We start from the raw sequence: 13,030 nt of genomic DNA, 5'->3' as shown, positions 1-13,030 counted from the left end.
TAACGGTTAGCAGGTGACCCTGCTAAAGCACAGCAGCTAACGGTTAGCATGGGACCCTGCTAACCATTAGTTGCCGTGCGTCAATGCGAGAAAATCCCGATCCGGATACCAAATATATGATGATCGAATCACTGGCCAATAAGAAACTGGAAATTGTAAACGCGTACGTGTGATTGGATCCGGATCCTGCTAACCGTTAGCAGTTGTGTGAGAACATAGCCAAATATAGTTTATATAATTTAAATAAAGAAATATATTTAATAATAAGATTTTTTTATTTTTTGAGAAACAAATTTTCTCTTAGGATTTAAAACTATTTAAGCCTTCTTCCAAATCAGCTAATGCAATTGAGTTTGTTACTTCCTTCAATGCTAGTAACTTACTTTCATGGGTCCATTTTTGATAGCTGTTGTTCGTCTTTCTGGAGCCCTGGAGAAGAGTACTATAGTGATGAAGTCTATGCAATCACTTTGCAAAGTAAGCGAAATCCAGTCTGTGATGGTGGATATGTCAAAGGAAATGATGAAGGTATGACTTATAAACTAATAAGACTTTCCAGTACACTATTTGAATACCAAAGCAGGTTTTATTTAGCAACAAGGTTTTAAAACCAACAGTATGTCTTCCTTAGAAAAACAAAATCTACATTTTTACATTTTAATTTGAAAAAAAAAAGTTAGAAATTAGACGTACTATAGTCATACAAGTCTAGGGTACAGTAATATCAAGGATTGATTTACTTTATGAAATTTGTTTTCTTGGTCTAGACAGAGATGCATAATGCAAAAAATAAACTAAACATTTATAATCAACTACAGAAGATCCATAAATACTATACAAAAAGGTACACTGTCTATATTGCAATATTAAACAAACTATCTTTGGAACAGAAAATAGATTATCGAAATAATAAATTGCACTGGGTAAGAAATAGTTGGATGTCTGTTTATGTGTTTTAGGCTACTAAGATAATCTACCAGATTTGCTTACTATGATATCTTTATTAAGTGGATATGTAACATTATTTCTTAACTTCATTTCTCACCCATGATTCAAGATTCTTTTTTTGTGTGCTTTTGGAAAATCGGTTGGTACATCACATCGCAAAAAAAGGTGCAGGATTAATACAAAACTACAACCACAATAAATTATAACTAGACTTATTATGTCTGTTTGAACAACAGAAAATAGGGTTTTCCCCCATTGCTTTAATGAGAAATGAAGCTGAAATTGCAACAAAAGGAAAAGTTGTTAAAAGGTATAAAGTAAAAAAAAAATATGGAAAACCAATATCATTTTAATGAAGTAGAAAAAAATGAAGTGAAAAAAAAAAAAACGAAAACCAGTTTTACCGCGACGTTATTAGTGAGACTTGAATTATGGCTGCAATGGTAATAGCGAGGTACATCGTGGCTCATAACCATTGCTTGCTATATGGGTCGACCTTGTATGGGAAAGTGCATTTTCAGTTCATAGCGATTCAATGACTGAAAGCAAAAATTGTTCATGCATATCACTGTAGTTTTGAGTTTAACCTAGCTGTAACTGGTTTAATCACTTTAGAAAACGCAAATTGCATTTAAATAATTTAATCAACTGTCAAAAAAAAATCTTTAAATGGTCCTCATATCCACACCCTACTGCAGATTGTCACCAAAATTGGATCATTTCTTCAATTCACCATGAAAAACTATTCTGCAAAGTGTCATTTTTATCCATCTATAACTGGGAAGTAAGCAATTTAAACGACCCTCAAATTTACACCCTGGGACGTTTTCCTTTAAATGGTACTCATATTCATACCCTACGCTGGATCATCACAAAAATTCAGTCATTTCTTTACTGGACCCTTACAAACTATTATAGAAAGTTGCATTTACACACATTGAAAACTTTCTATAGATATTTACGTCTGGGATCTCAAAAATTTATATGACCCTCCAATTTACACCCTTGACTGATTCGTCACCAACACATAATACCATCTTCCTTAAACTTAGTTAAACTTTTTCCGAATTTTTTATTCAGTTCAGTTGATCCGTTTTCGAAATATGTGGTCAGGGACGTTTTCCTTTCAGTGGTCCTCAGATCTACACCCTACTCCGGATCGTCACAAAAATGTTATTATTTATCAGGTTTAAATACTCATTGATTTTTTTTAAAGAGATCATTAGGTCTGGGTCCTCAAAAATTGAAATGACCCTCCAATTTACACCCTTGACTGATTCGTCGCCAGCACATAATAATGTCGCCAGCACATAATAATTTCTTCCTTGCTTGGTTAAACTTCTTCCGAATGTTCCATTCAGATCAGTTGATCTGTTTTCGAAATATGTGATCTGGGACGTTTTCCGTTAAATGGTCTTCAGATTCACACCATACTGCGGATTGTCACAAAATTTTAATCGTTTTGTTTCTCTTTACCAGCTTCAAAAAATACAAAATCCTGCAGCCCGTGTGTGTGTACACTTACGCCACACCGTCAGCATATTACTCCCGTAATCTTGGCCCTTCATTGGCTTCCCGTTAAACAATGAATTGTTTTCAAGATCCTCATTTTAACATATAAAGCTTTATTATTTTCTCATCCATCTTAATCACTCAACTAGTTCCTCGATATGTTCCATCTTGCTGCATTCGCAGCCCACCCTGGACATTTTTATTTAAATTTCATGTTACAAGTTTACGTAGGCAAAGTGCGTACGGTTAGGCGTCACTCAAAATTTTTCAAAAGTGGTCCAAGGGCGAATAATATGACAATTAGGGGCTTTCAAGGCTTAGTTAATTGATTTTTATAGATTTCAAGGCCTTTGCTGAATATTGCGGCAGTAAAAAAAAAAATCCCTACCTATCTACCCTATTTTTTGGGGCCAGTTACACCAACATAACATGACATGGTGTCATATGATACCTCCATGGTGCGCCTGTGTGTGCTGTTACGCTGCCTTTGTAAATAGGCAAAAATGACTTTCCAGAAATCTGTTCATTATGAATTTTCTTACCCTAGCTAAACTGGATATGATGTCGTGCCCGATTTATTTACAGTATTTTCTATTTTGACAAAATTAAAGCCATAATCCGGAAAAGATGCCAAATCGTGTGGTAAGACAAACAATTTATGGAATGTTTATGGCTTTTGGTGTCGCCTACTGTCTAATGTGGTGGATGGACCTCTGGGGACTATCATGGACATATCTGAAAGCATAGACAAAACAGTACACTGTACAGTTGTACGACAAAAACTCTATCAACATTCCAACATGAAAATTTGTTATTTGGAGTCTCATTTTATTTTTCAATGGCTGATTTGGTTGACAATTATTTATAAAATGATCAGTGTAATTTTGTTTGTTTACACAAGCTTTTGCGGGGCAATATAAATCCTACCGTTTGTGTCGTTGAGACCTATGACCAAGAACCAAGAACATAAACATATATTCGTACAATTTAACAACGCAAGAGATTTGTTTTTGTTATTTTTTTATATTCAAATATTGCACTTTTCTGTATTTTTTAATTTCCACATCGAAAAATATTTTAAGAAAATAAAAGTAATTCACTCATCAGTTTTGTTTTGATGCCTTTACTCTGTCATTAATGGAAAGAAAGTGCAATAGGCAACATACCTTGCCAGTACTGCAAGTTGCCTTAGTAACAGTAAATCAGTAGAAACGTTCCCACAAGAAGTAGGTTCCCATGATACTATTGGGAGAAACAGACACAAGGTCAGTCACCTATTAAAGTAGTTTTAATTCTTTATATGCTGCCAATTCAGATATGTGGATGCACTAACTACATTCTGCCTGGCTTCACCGCTGCTCGGCCGTTCCATTGCGAAACAGCGTAACTGTTTTTTACTTTTGTGCAGTTACATTGTTTTGATTTGGAACAGCCATGCTCAGGAGTGCGATGCCATTGTGCCTGCCGATGCCATTTTACATTTCAGCTAAGTAACTTCTTTAACAAACATTGCTCATTCCCAGCTCAGTCAGTATGTTGTTGGATTAATTGTACTAAAGTCAGAACAGCATTATCGACTGATTTTTTAGATTGGTAGGCAAAATGATACGGATCAATATTGGGTCTTACTGGTTCCATGAGAAGCTTAAAAATTAGACTTTCCAAGGATTTTATAACTTAAACTACTAAGGTTAATGCCGCGGGATGGTATCATAAAATATTGCAGGTCGCGATTCCTTTGGAACAGGGACAGTTGTCAATGTTTTCCAGGAAGTAAGTATAGTGTGCGATTCATTTGATTTTTGGAACAGTTTGGTGAATGGCTTTAAGAAATCATGAGAACAAGATTTTAGTAACATTGGGCTAATATTGTCTGGGCCCATCTTTTTTAGCATTTAGTTTTGCTTTCAAGCAAAGCAACCTTTGAGCAGGACATTCGTGTATGGGATGGTGTCCTCCAAGCTACAAATCACAAACCTATTGCCTTCCTTCCCTGCTTTAGCATCTGTGTGCCTTCTCGTCAATATGCAAATGAATTAAATGAGTTCTTTAATAGATTTAATAAACATGAGTTCATGGGTGAATGTTTGGAACTTAAACATAAGATTAACGATTCATTATATGATTGTGAAAGATTTAAAATCGATGAAGTAGAGGTAACAAAACATTTCAAAGGGTTAAAGGCATTGAAAGCAGCTGGTCCCGATAGGATTTTACCCAGAGTACTGAAAGTGTGTGCTTGTCAGCTTTCGCACAACTTTACGTACAGGTATATTTTTAATTTTGTTTTCTTTTCTCATGTACTTCCGCTGGCTTGGAAAATATCATGTCTAAACCCAGTTCCTAAAAGACACCCTATTAGCTGCTATAACGATCTTGCATTGACGTCGGTACCTATGAAAGTTTTGAAAAAATTGTACTGAATAATTTGAAGCTAACAATATCAGATCATCTTGATCCTCTCCAGTTTGCCTACTGTACTAATAGGAATACTGAAGATGCAATACTGTATAAACCTCAGAGAATTTATTGTCACTTAGATGACTGGAAAACTAATCCATGTGTGAGAATCATGTACTTTGACTTTAGTTCGGCATTTAATACAATTCAACCTCACATTCTTATGAGTAAGTTATTTGATTTGAATGTTCCAAGTGCATTAATTTTGTTTGTTTTTAATTTTTTGGTCGACCGTCTTCAGTATGTTAAGCTACAGAATAACGTTATTTCCGATACAGTATCTACCAGTACTAGTGCACCACAGGGTACTGTTTTGACCCTTTTCTTGTTCTCGATTTATACACGTCAGACTTTAGGTCTACTTCTCTGAGTTGTCCAATGATCAAATTTGCGGATGACTCAGCATTGATTGTTCTCATAAATGATAATAATGATTACCTGTATGTTTCTGAAATTCACTGAGTATTGTGGAAATAATTTTCTTGAATTAAACATAAATAAGACAAAAGAAATGCACATTGATTTCAAGAAGAATAAGAGAACTGTTTTGAATAAAGTAAACATTAATGGTCAAGAAGTGGAGATTGTAGATTCTTATAAGTATCTTGGGGTGGTGTTTGACAATAAACTTTGTTGGAGGGATCATACTGATTTTGTAGTTAAGAAATTAAATAGTAGACTCTAATGTCTTAGAAAACTAGGTTCTTTTGGGCAGGACATATGTTTGATGTTCTATGTATCTATGTATGTGATGTTTTCTGTTTGGGGGTATTGTATGTTAACAATAAAAATTAATCTGTATCTGTATAACGTTGCCTGTAACTCTAGCCTCTGCAGAACGTTCGTTCTCCAAACTGAAGTTGATAAAAACTTGGCTTAGATCAACGATGTGTCAAAAGAGGCTTGTGAAATGGCCGTAATCTCAATTTTAGAGGAAGAGGTGTAATCATGAGATATCGACAGTTTAATTGACAGTTTTGCGATTTAAAATGCATAAAGAGAAGGTCGGTTATGTGCATACAATGACAAATGTTGTATTTTGTGATCAATCTTCTTTGCATTGTATATATACAATACATTATTAAAACATGTTTTGCTTCTCACTAAAATATTGTCTGTATTTATTTATACCTACATAGTGTACATATTAAACTGTAGGCCTATACCGGTTCCGAAAGTTGGCCTATGTAATCTATGTTGGTTTTGTCATAAAATTGTCTGAAATATTTCATCAGTCATGAACCATTCTATGTTCTCTGAAAAAAGTTCATAAAATAATAATCATAATAATAGTTCATTCTTATAAGTGCAAGTAAGCAAGCTCTCAATGCGCTGTACATAAATAACAGAATAATGTCATGTTAAATTAATGAAAAAGTTTATGGAAAAGAAAGGTCTTTAGCTTGGTTTTAAAAGAGTAACACACTGATGGAGATTGGTATGGAGTTCCACAGAGTTAGAGCTGTGACAGCAAAAGCTCTCCCACCATAGGTGGATGTTCTAGTCTTTGGAACAAAAAGTGATTGGGCACCTGACCTAATAGCTCTTGTGTTCTGGTAAATCTGCACAAGCTCAGATAGGAAACCAGGTACCAGATTGTGCTGTGCCTTGTATTCCAGGACCAACACCTTAAATGCCATAAGCCTCCTCGAACACCCCCTGGACCCCGATAGTCGGCCTACACAGCTCCCTAGCCCCCAGTGTCTGTTCGCTCTGCTGATAAATACACATCGAATGATATATATTAGATATTTTAGACTAACTGTTCCCTATTTAAATCAGTATATGTTCATAAAAAATAAACAATGTTGGATATCCTAAAAACATAAATTTCACGAATTTCCCCATCACTTTTCCTCAAAAACATTTCATACTTTTAATTTCTCAACTTTTCTCCTCAATATACCACTGATTACAGACAAATATCATGAAAAAAGACGCCTCTAATAGCAAATGTTTTGTCCTCCAACTTGATGGCATAAGACCGTCTTACTCAATGAGTTCTCTAAAAAATTAAAATATGTATGTAGCGCCTTCTGTGTAATAATCACAACATACGGCACCGGAAATGACACTCTCATACTGTAAAAATACATTTTCAATTAGTGTTTTCAACAGAATAACACATGTCCCCGAACCTGCTCCCTGGATCCGCAGTTGGCGCCGCCAGTGGTTAGAAAACGAAACATATCAGTGCCCTTCATAAAAATATCATTTATCCTCATCAATCTCCCCCTCCCCTGGACTTGCCACAAGTCTCTTATTTTTTTAATTATTTTTCTCATTATGGACAGCGCCACCAACGAGAAAGTTAATTTAGAGACTGAATAAGCGACTTGTAAAACACTGAAATCAGGCACCAGGATGCCAAAAGAATGACGTAATCTTATATTCTGTATTTGGATAAATGGGTGGACCGAAATAAACAATTTCAACCAATCAAATGTTCATATTTTTGGAGCCACGAAACTGAGTCACTCGTGTCGACTATGTAGCCATGACTAAATTTAAATAGTCCTCCCTAATTTTGGCAATGGCAAAAACAATTAAGTTTAGACTAGATGGCATACCATACAAATACAACAAAACTTTAACTTTCCAGGAGTAGTAGGCCTAGCCTAGACTAGTAGAGGCTTGGCGTATTTTTAAGTTCTTACTTTACAGAGGCCTACCTTTTTAACAATATTCTACCCTAAAGGCCTAAATCTGTGTAGCAGCTAGTGGTGAGCATAGTATAGCCTACAGTTATCAGTCCATGTCGTTCTCAGCAGGCCAGAACTATATACTAACTGTTTTAATTCAAGTATAGGTAGCCAAAAGGGAGCTGGTTAGCTTGTTCTAGTTGAGACATCCGCATCTTCAATTTTGAAAATTTACCAAGATTGATTAATATGCATGAAGTTAGCCAATCATGTGATTTACAAAATCAGTCATGCATACGATATCCCACATCAAATTTGAATCGTACGCATGAATCGTTTGCCCAGGCCCTAATTCGAAAAAAAAGAAATCGAGTATGGGACGCCAATTAAATTAGGTATGGCGCGCACTAAGTGCAATAAAGAGTGAGTAACCTAAAATTAAGGCCTGGAACCCAGGCTACCCCTCCCCATGTCAAATATGCCACTAGATACAGTCAGCTACACTCAGAAAAAGCCAGACAGAGATCTTGTTAATGCCAGAGTAGGGGGATGCCAGAGTAGGGGGTTGTGTTTCTATTGAAAGAAAAACTTTTTCTTTAACACTGAAAATCGATAGGACAAATTATTTATTTTTAGCAATGTCACGCGCGTGTGAAAAGAATACACAGTTCACACACCCACTCTCAAACAGTGGCTAACCAGCAGTTTTGTGGACTGCACTGTGCAGCTCCTTTAACCACTAAATTGTGGTTTATAAATTATGCTTTTTTTTTCTATTGTACTTCAGGCAGGCATCATTGAGGAAATGATGGAAGACACATTTGAAAGCTTAGAAGATCAAGATGAACTGGAAGATGCAGCACAAGAGGAGATAGACAAGGTTCTGTTCGAAATTACAGCTGGTAAGTAGATTTTAAAAGTATGAACAAATTATGATTTCCAACCATCATTTTATAATAATTTTAGAACTACTTACAGTTACCTAATATCCCATGTGATGTGAGCAGCAGGCTGACTGAGTTCTGTTTACTTTGCAGTTTCTTTCTTTACCCAGCAGCAGGCTGACTGTTCTGTTTCTGTGCAGTTTTTTTCTTTGTTTCAACATTTTAAAAGGCTACTAGTGGCAAACTACTGGACCGATTTTATTAAAACTTCGTCAGTAGGACCGGAGGCCGCCTCCCGTTTATTGGGTGGCTACCGCTTGGGGTCAAAGGTCACATAGGTGTCATTAGGGTAAAAAATCCAAAAAAATGAATTAGAGACTTCTGTCACAAATAACATAGCCAAGTCTTGTCCTAGGCACACATCCATTGGCATAAGGTACGGTCTCTATGGTATTCAGGTATTTAGGGACAAAGTTGTGTCTGGTAACATTTCAAAATGCTACTAATGGCAAACAATTGGACCTAATTCTATTAAATTTGGTCATTATTAAGAACAAGTGACACCTCCTACACCCCAGTCTGGGATCTGGGGTCACATACGGGTTATCGGGGTCAATTCTTTAAAATAACCGAATTGAGCTCAAATTTACCAGGAATTACATGGCGTCATCAGGGTCAAATTTTAAAGATAGCCCAATTGCGCTCAAATTTACCTGGAATGATCCTTAGGACCTTCTAAACATGAACAAAATCGATCCGTAATATGCCATGTGTGAATTTCATTATTGTAGCTTTCATATTTTTGGCACAAAAGAAAGAAAGATTACCAGTATCCTGATTTCCTGTGCAGTTAGTTTATCCTGCGTGATTTTTTTTTTGGCTGCCAGGGGAGTGTGCCACCAGCATCTTCTTCAGGCCAATGTAAACACTGAAAGGAGTCTATGCAACTTTACTCCATATGAATACAATATTGTACTTAGTACTTATCTGGGTGTCATCCTAATCCTTGCTTTACAATGGTTTTTTTTCCTGAACTTGAACAAACCTAGTTCAAGCGTGAATTATGTTCAAGTAAAAAAGCAAAAGTTGAAAATGCATTCATCTGAGCATGCACAATATTCATGATTTTAGGGTATAATATTAGTCTACTGAGTATACTAAAACGGAAGAATTTTATTTTGTCTGTGTTTTTTGCTGTCTGGACCTATGAACAATGTGATGTTCAAAAGACTGAATTTAGACTTCAAAGGACCACTCCTCTTAAAGTAATGATAGGAATGTATATTTCCTGACTGATTGATGAGAACTCTAGATTCCAATATTTTTCTGTGCGCTAACTTAACAGCTTCGACTGTCATAAATTGCCTCGGCCAACTGTTCTCTCTATTTTGTACACCAGTTTTTTTATGTAGAGTACTTCGAGAGTTCCTAGTGGAAAAGGGAATTGCGTGTAGTGGGATGACAAATTGTCAACCCTCAGGTAAATGGCCAAACCGAAGGTTACAATGGTATAACTTGGAAGGCAATTAACTATGGCGCTCCAAAGTCAAGAACTAGAAACAAAATATTGGCAATGAGTAGTTCTAGATGCTTTACATTCGATTCGCTCACTACTCTAAACAGCGACAAACGAGACACCACATAAACGTTTCTTCAAGTTCTGCATTGGTTGCCTCCATCCCCTCTTGGTTATGCACACTGGGCCCCATTTTACTTAGGAGACATGTCCATGTACATAAAACTGACCCCCTAGAGAATGAAGTTGATTTGCTTCAAGCGAATCCACAGTATGCCCATGTGTGTTTCAACGATGGCCAAGAGTCTACTGTGTCACTTCTTCATTTTGCACCAAGATAAAGCGATTGGAACTGTCGATACATCACATATTAGCACAAGTGATGAGAATATAGTTGATAACACAAAGAGAACTGTAGTACATCAACTATTTGTGAACCAGAAACCTCAAATTTAAGACACTCAACACACATTTGCAGACCCCTGCAGCTAGCTGTGAAAAATTAGGCTTGTATTTGCCTAATGATCCATATTAATCTTTTGAACTGTTTGAATATGTAAACATTTAATGTTTAGTCTAATGTTTTATAGTTTACTGAACTATGAATTTCCAGAAGAATGTTGTATTATTGTTTTTGTTATAGTGAAACCCCCCCCTCCCCTTGCAATAATGCTACAGTATTACTTTATGAATGCTAATTGGCACCTCATACTGTAGCAGATGATTCATTAACAAGGTGAATGACTTTATAAAGCAATTATTGTCAATTTATATGAACACAGAAAATACCTGTAGAAACCTTAACAGCCATTATATCCTTCAAAAACATGCCTTCAGCCTTCTGTAGATTCTAGCATTATTGTCCGGAAATAATGGCTCTTTTGGTTATATAAATTTGTATAGTGTCCTCAGACTTGACTATAATTACAACATGTACTAATATTTCTATGTAAAGTAATAAGATAAATACATTGTGCAATACTTTGCTTATGTAGTTTGTCTATATCTTATTCATTGTGCAGGTGCTTTAGGAGCAGCACCTGGAGCAGTTAGCGATCAGCTACCTGAGCCAGCAGGTGCTGTAGGAGGTGTTGAAAGCGAGGAGGAAGATGCAGAAGAAGATTTAAATGAAATGCAGGCCAGACTAGAAGCCCTGAGAAGTTAGGATTCTGTTTTACTGACAAAATATTTATCTTTCTATTAAAAAAAATATTCATGGACATTTCATGCACCCTGGGTGAGTAAATTGATCTGCAAAGCAGAAGTGCTGATATTTTAGGAAATGTACTGCAACAAGAAATTTACATTGGAACAGATGAACAAGACAAAAACAATGAATTATGCAGTGTGAAACCTGTAAATAATGCTCCAATTTTACAAATTCAAAAACTATATTGGTGGTGTAAGTTGAGGCTAAAAACATATCTATATATAGAAAAAATGTTAATAGAGTATTTTTTTTTTGGAATAGTTTCATCTGGTTTGCTTTATTGTAGCTGTAGAACTGTTTTATCGATAGGGACTGGCTATACGTACAGTGGCTGTGTATACAACAAAAGTAGTTTTGTTATATGCGCAGCGACAAGCAACCAATTGCAGCACACCAAGTACCATAGTATCACGTGATTTAAAAAGCTCACTTCTTTTTTTTTTTTAAATCAATTTTGTGGTCTTTTCTTTGTGATTCTTTGCACAGTGTGGACGTGATATTTGATGATTTGATATTAAAACACTTTTACTATTGTTATCTGTTTTTGTTTGTTTTGTCAATATGACAAGACTTCAACTCGGATATAACTTTAGTAGTTAGGAGGAATTGGAGAAGGCTGAAAACAAGTTTTATTGAGCACTGCTGAATCCGTGGCTAGCTAGGCCTAACGAACCCAGGGTACAGTGTCAGTAGCAGGCACCACCGCGTGTGGTTAAGAGTGGGTGCAACTTAGCCTACCTACTAGGGGAGAGTACTGCAGTTGTGGCCTTTCGCGGTTGGTTACAGTCTAGGGACTCCTAGGTTTAAGATCAAACTCAAAACTCACATTTTTAACATTTGAACATTTTGATTTTTACTTCGGTTTAGTGATATTGGCACTTTATAAATTATTAATATTATTATTATTATAATTATTATTATTATTGTGGCAGGCCTCGAATTTTACCGCGGCCATTGCTGACGGTGCCCTCCCAGTTGGCCTTGGTGCCCCTGAAAATGAAGCATGACGACGGCCACTACTTGCCTGCCCTTTTGAAGCCTTGGCCTCGGTGCCCTCACGATGCTTAATAGATCGTTTAACACGTACAGTAAAATAAATCTAAATAAGAACGTTTAAATCTTGAAAGAAAACTTAGGTCGCCTAAGCTAGCCTAGGCCTAGATAAGGTTGCAGTGACAGAACATGAGAGAATTTCCATGTTTGTTGATACGAACTGTTTTTGCGGTTACCGTTGTGTGCGCATGCGTCTTACTCGAGCGATTATTGCAGTAAACATTGTACTGTAGTTGTAAACATGTGCTTGCTGCGTAGCTAACTTTGGACGATCTTACGTCATCGCAGCTTAAGCGTGTAAAATTAACGTAATTCATTGACACTCGGCTAATCTAGTTCATGACGGCCAGTTTAGAGTTATGGCTTCCTCTCCGATGACGACGTACTGAGCAACAACACAAGATATCAAACTTCTTAAAATTTGACTGTTTTGTACGATCGCCGACCGCCGCAGTATATTCCAACATTGAATCGATAATTAATAGTTAATACTTTAAACAAGTCATGTTACCATTGACAACTATGGATTGGCCTAGGCCTGGCTTGGCCTACGGTAGCTTGCTTAGCCTGGCTACGATGAATCAAGGCACGCGCGAGAAATAGTATGAGGCTAAATCAAATTTTGCCTTGGGTGCTCTTTTATACTTGAAATTTTGGTCTTGGTGCCTTTCAAAATCATGTCATACCGGAGGCCATTTGGCCTTGCCCATAAAATCCCCAAATTCGAGACCTGTTGTGGTTGGTACTCAATGTCCTTTGAGGTACAGTTATGATAGTAGGTTCGAACCTGCGCTGTGAATTTCGC

The 13,030-nt window shown here is 36.5% G+C and overlaps 1 protein-coding gene across 2 annotated transcripts in view; it reads left to right on the top strand.

Moving 5' to 3' along the window:
* LOC117116758 (charged multivesicular body protein 3-like) overlaps window positions 1-12,700 on the top strand; it is a 34,412-nt gene extending 21,712 nt beyond the window's left edge. The window contains exons 4-6 of one of the 2 annotated variants that reach the window (XM_033260859.1): window positions 407-528; window positions 8,350-8,464; window positions 10,985-12,700. In XM_033260859.1, the coding sequence (XP_033116750.1) occupies window positions 407-528; window positions 8,350-8,464; window positions 10,985-11,127 (380 nt within the window). In that variant the 3' untranslated portion in view covers window positions 11,128-12,700. The remainder of the gene's footprint in view (window positions 1-406; window positions 529-8,349; window positions 8,465-10,984) is intronic. The other variant, XM_033260869.1, reaches the window with a different exon arrangement.
* The last annotated feature ends 330 nt before the right edge of the window (window positions 12,701-13,030 follow it).

This window comes from Anneissia japonica, unplaced genomic scaffold (assembly GCF_011630105.1).
Source record: "Anneissia japonica isolate Jap-2015-1 unplaced genomic scaffold, ASM1163010v1 scaffold288042_len218596_cov177, whole genome shotgun sequence".
Taxonomy (NCBI): Eukaryota; Metazoa; Echinodermata; class Crinoidea; order Comatulida; family Comatulidae; genus Anneissia; species Anneissia japonica.
This window is presented reverse-complemented; position numbering and strand designations above follow the sequence as displayed.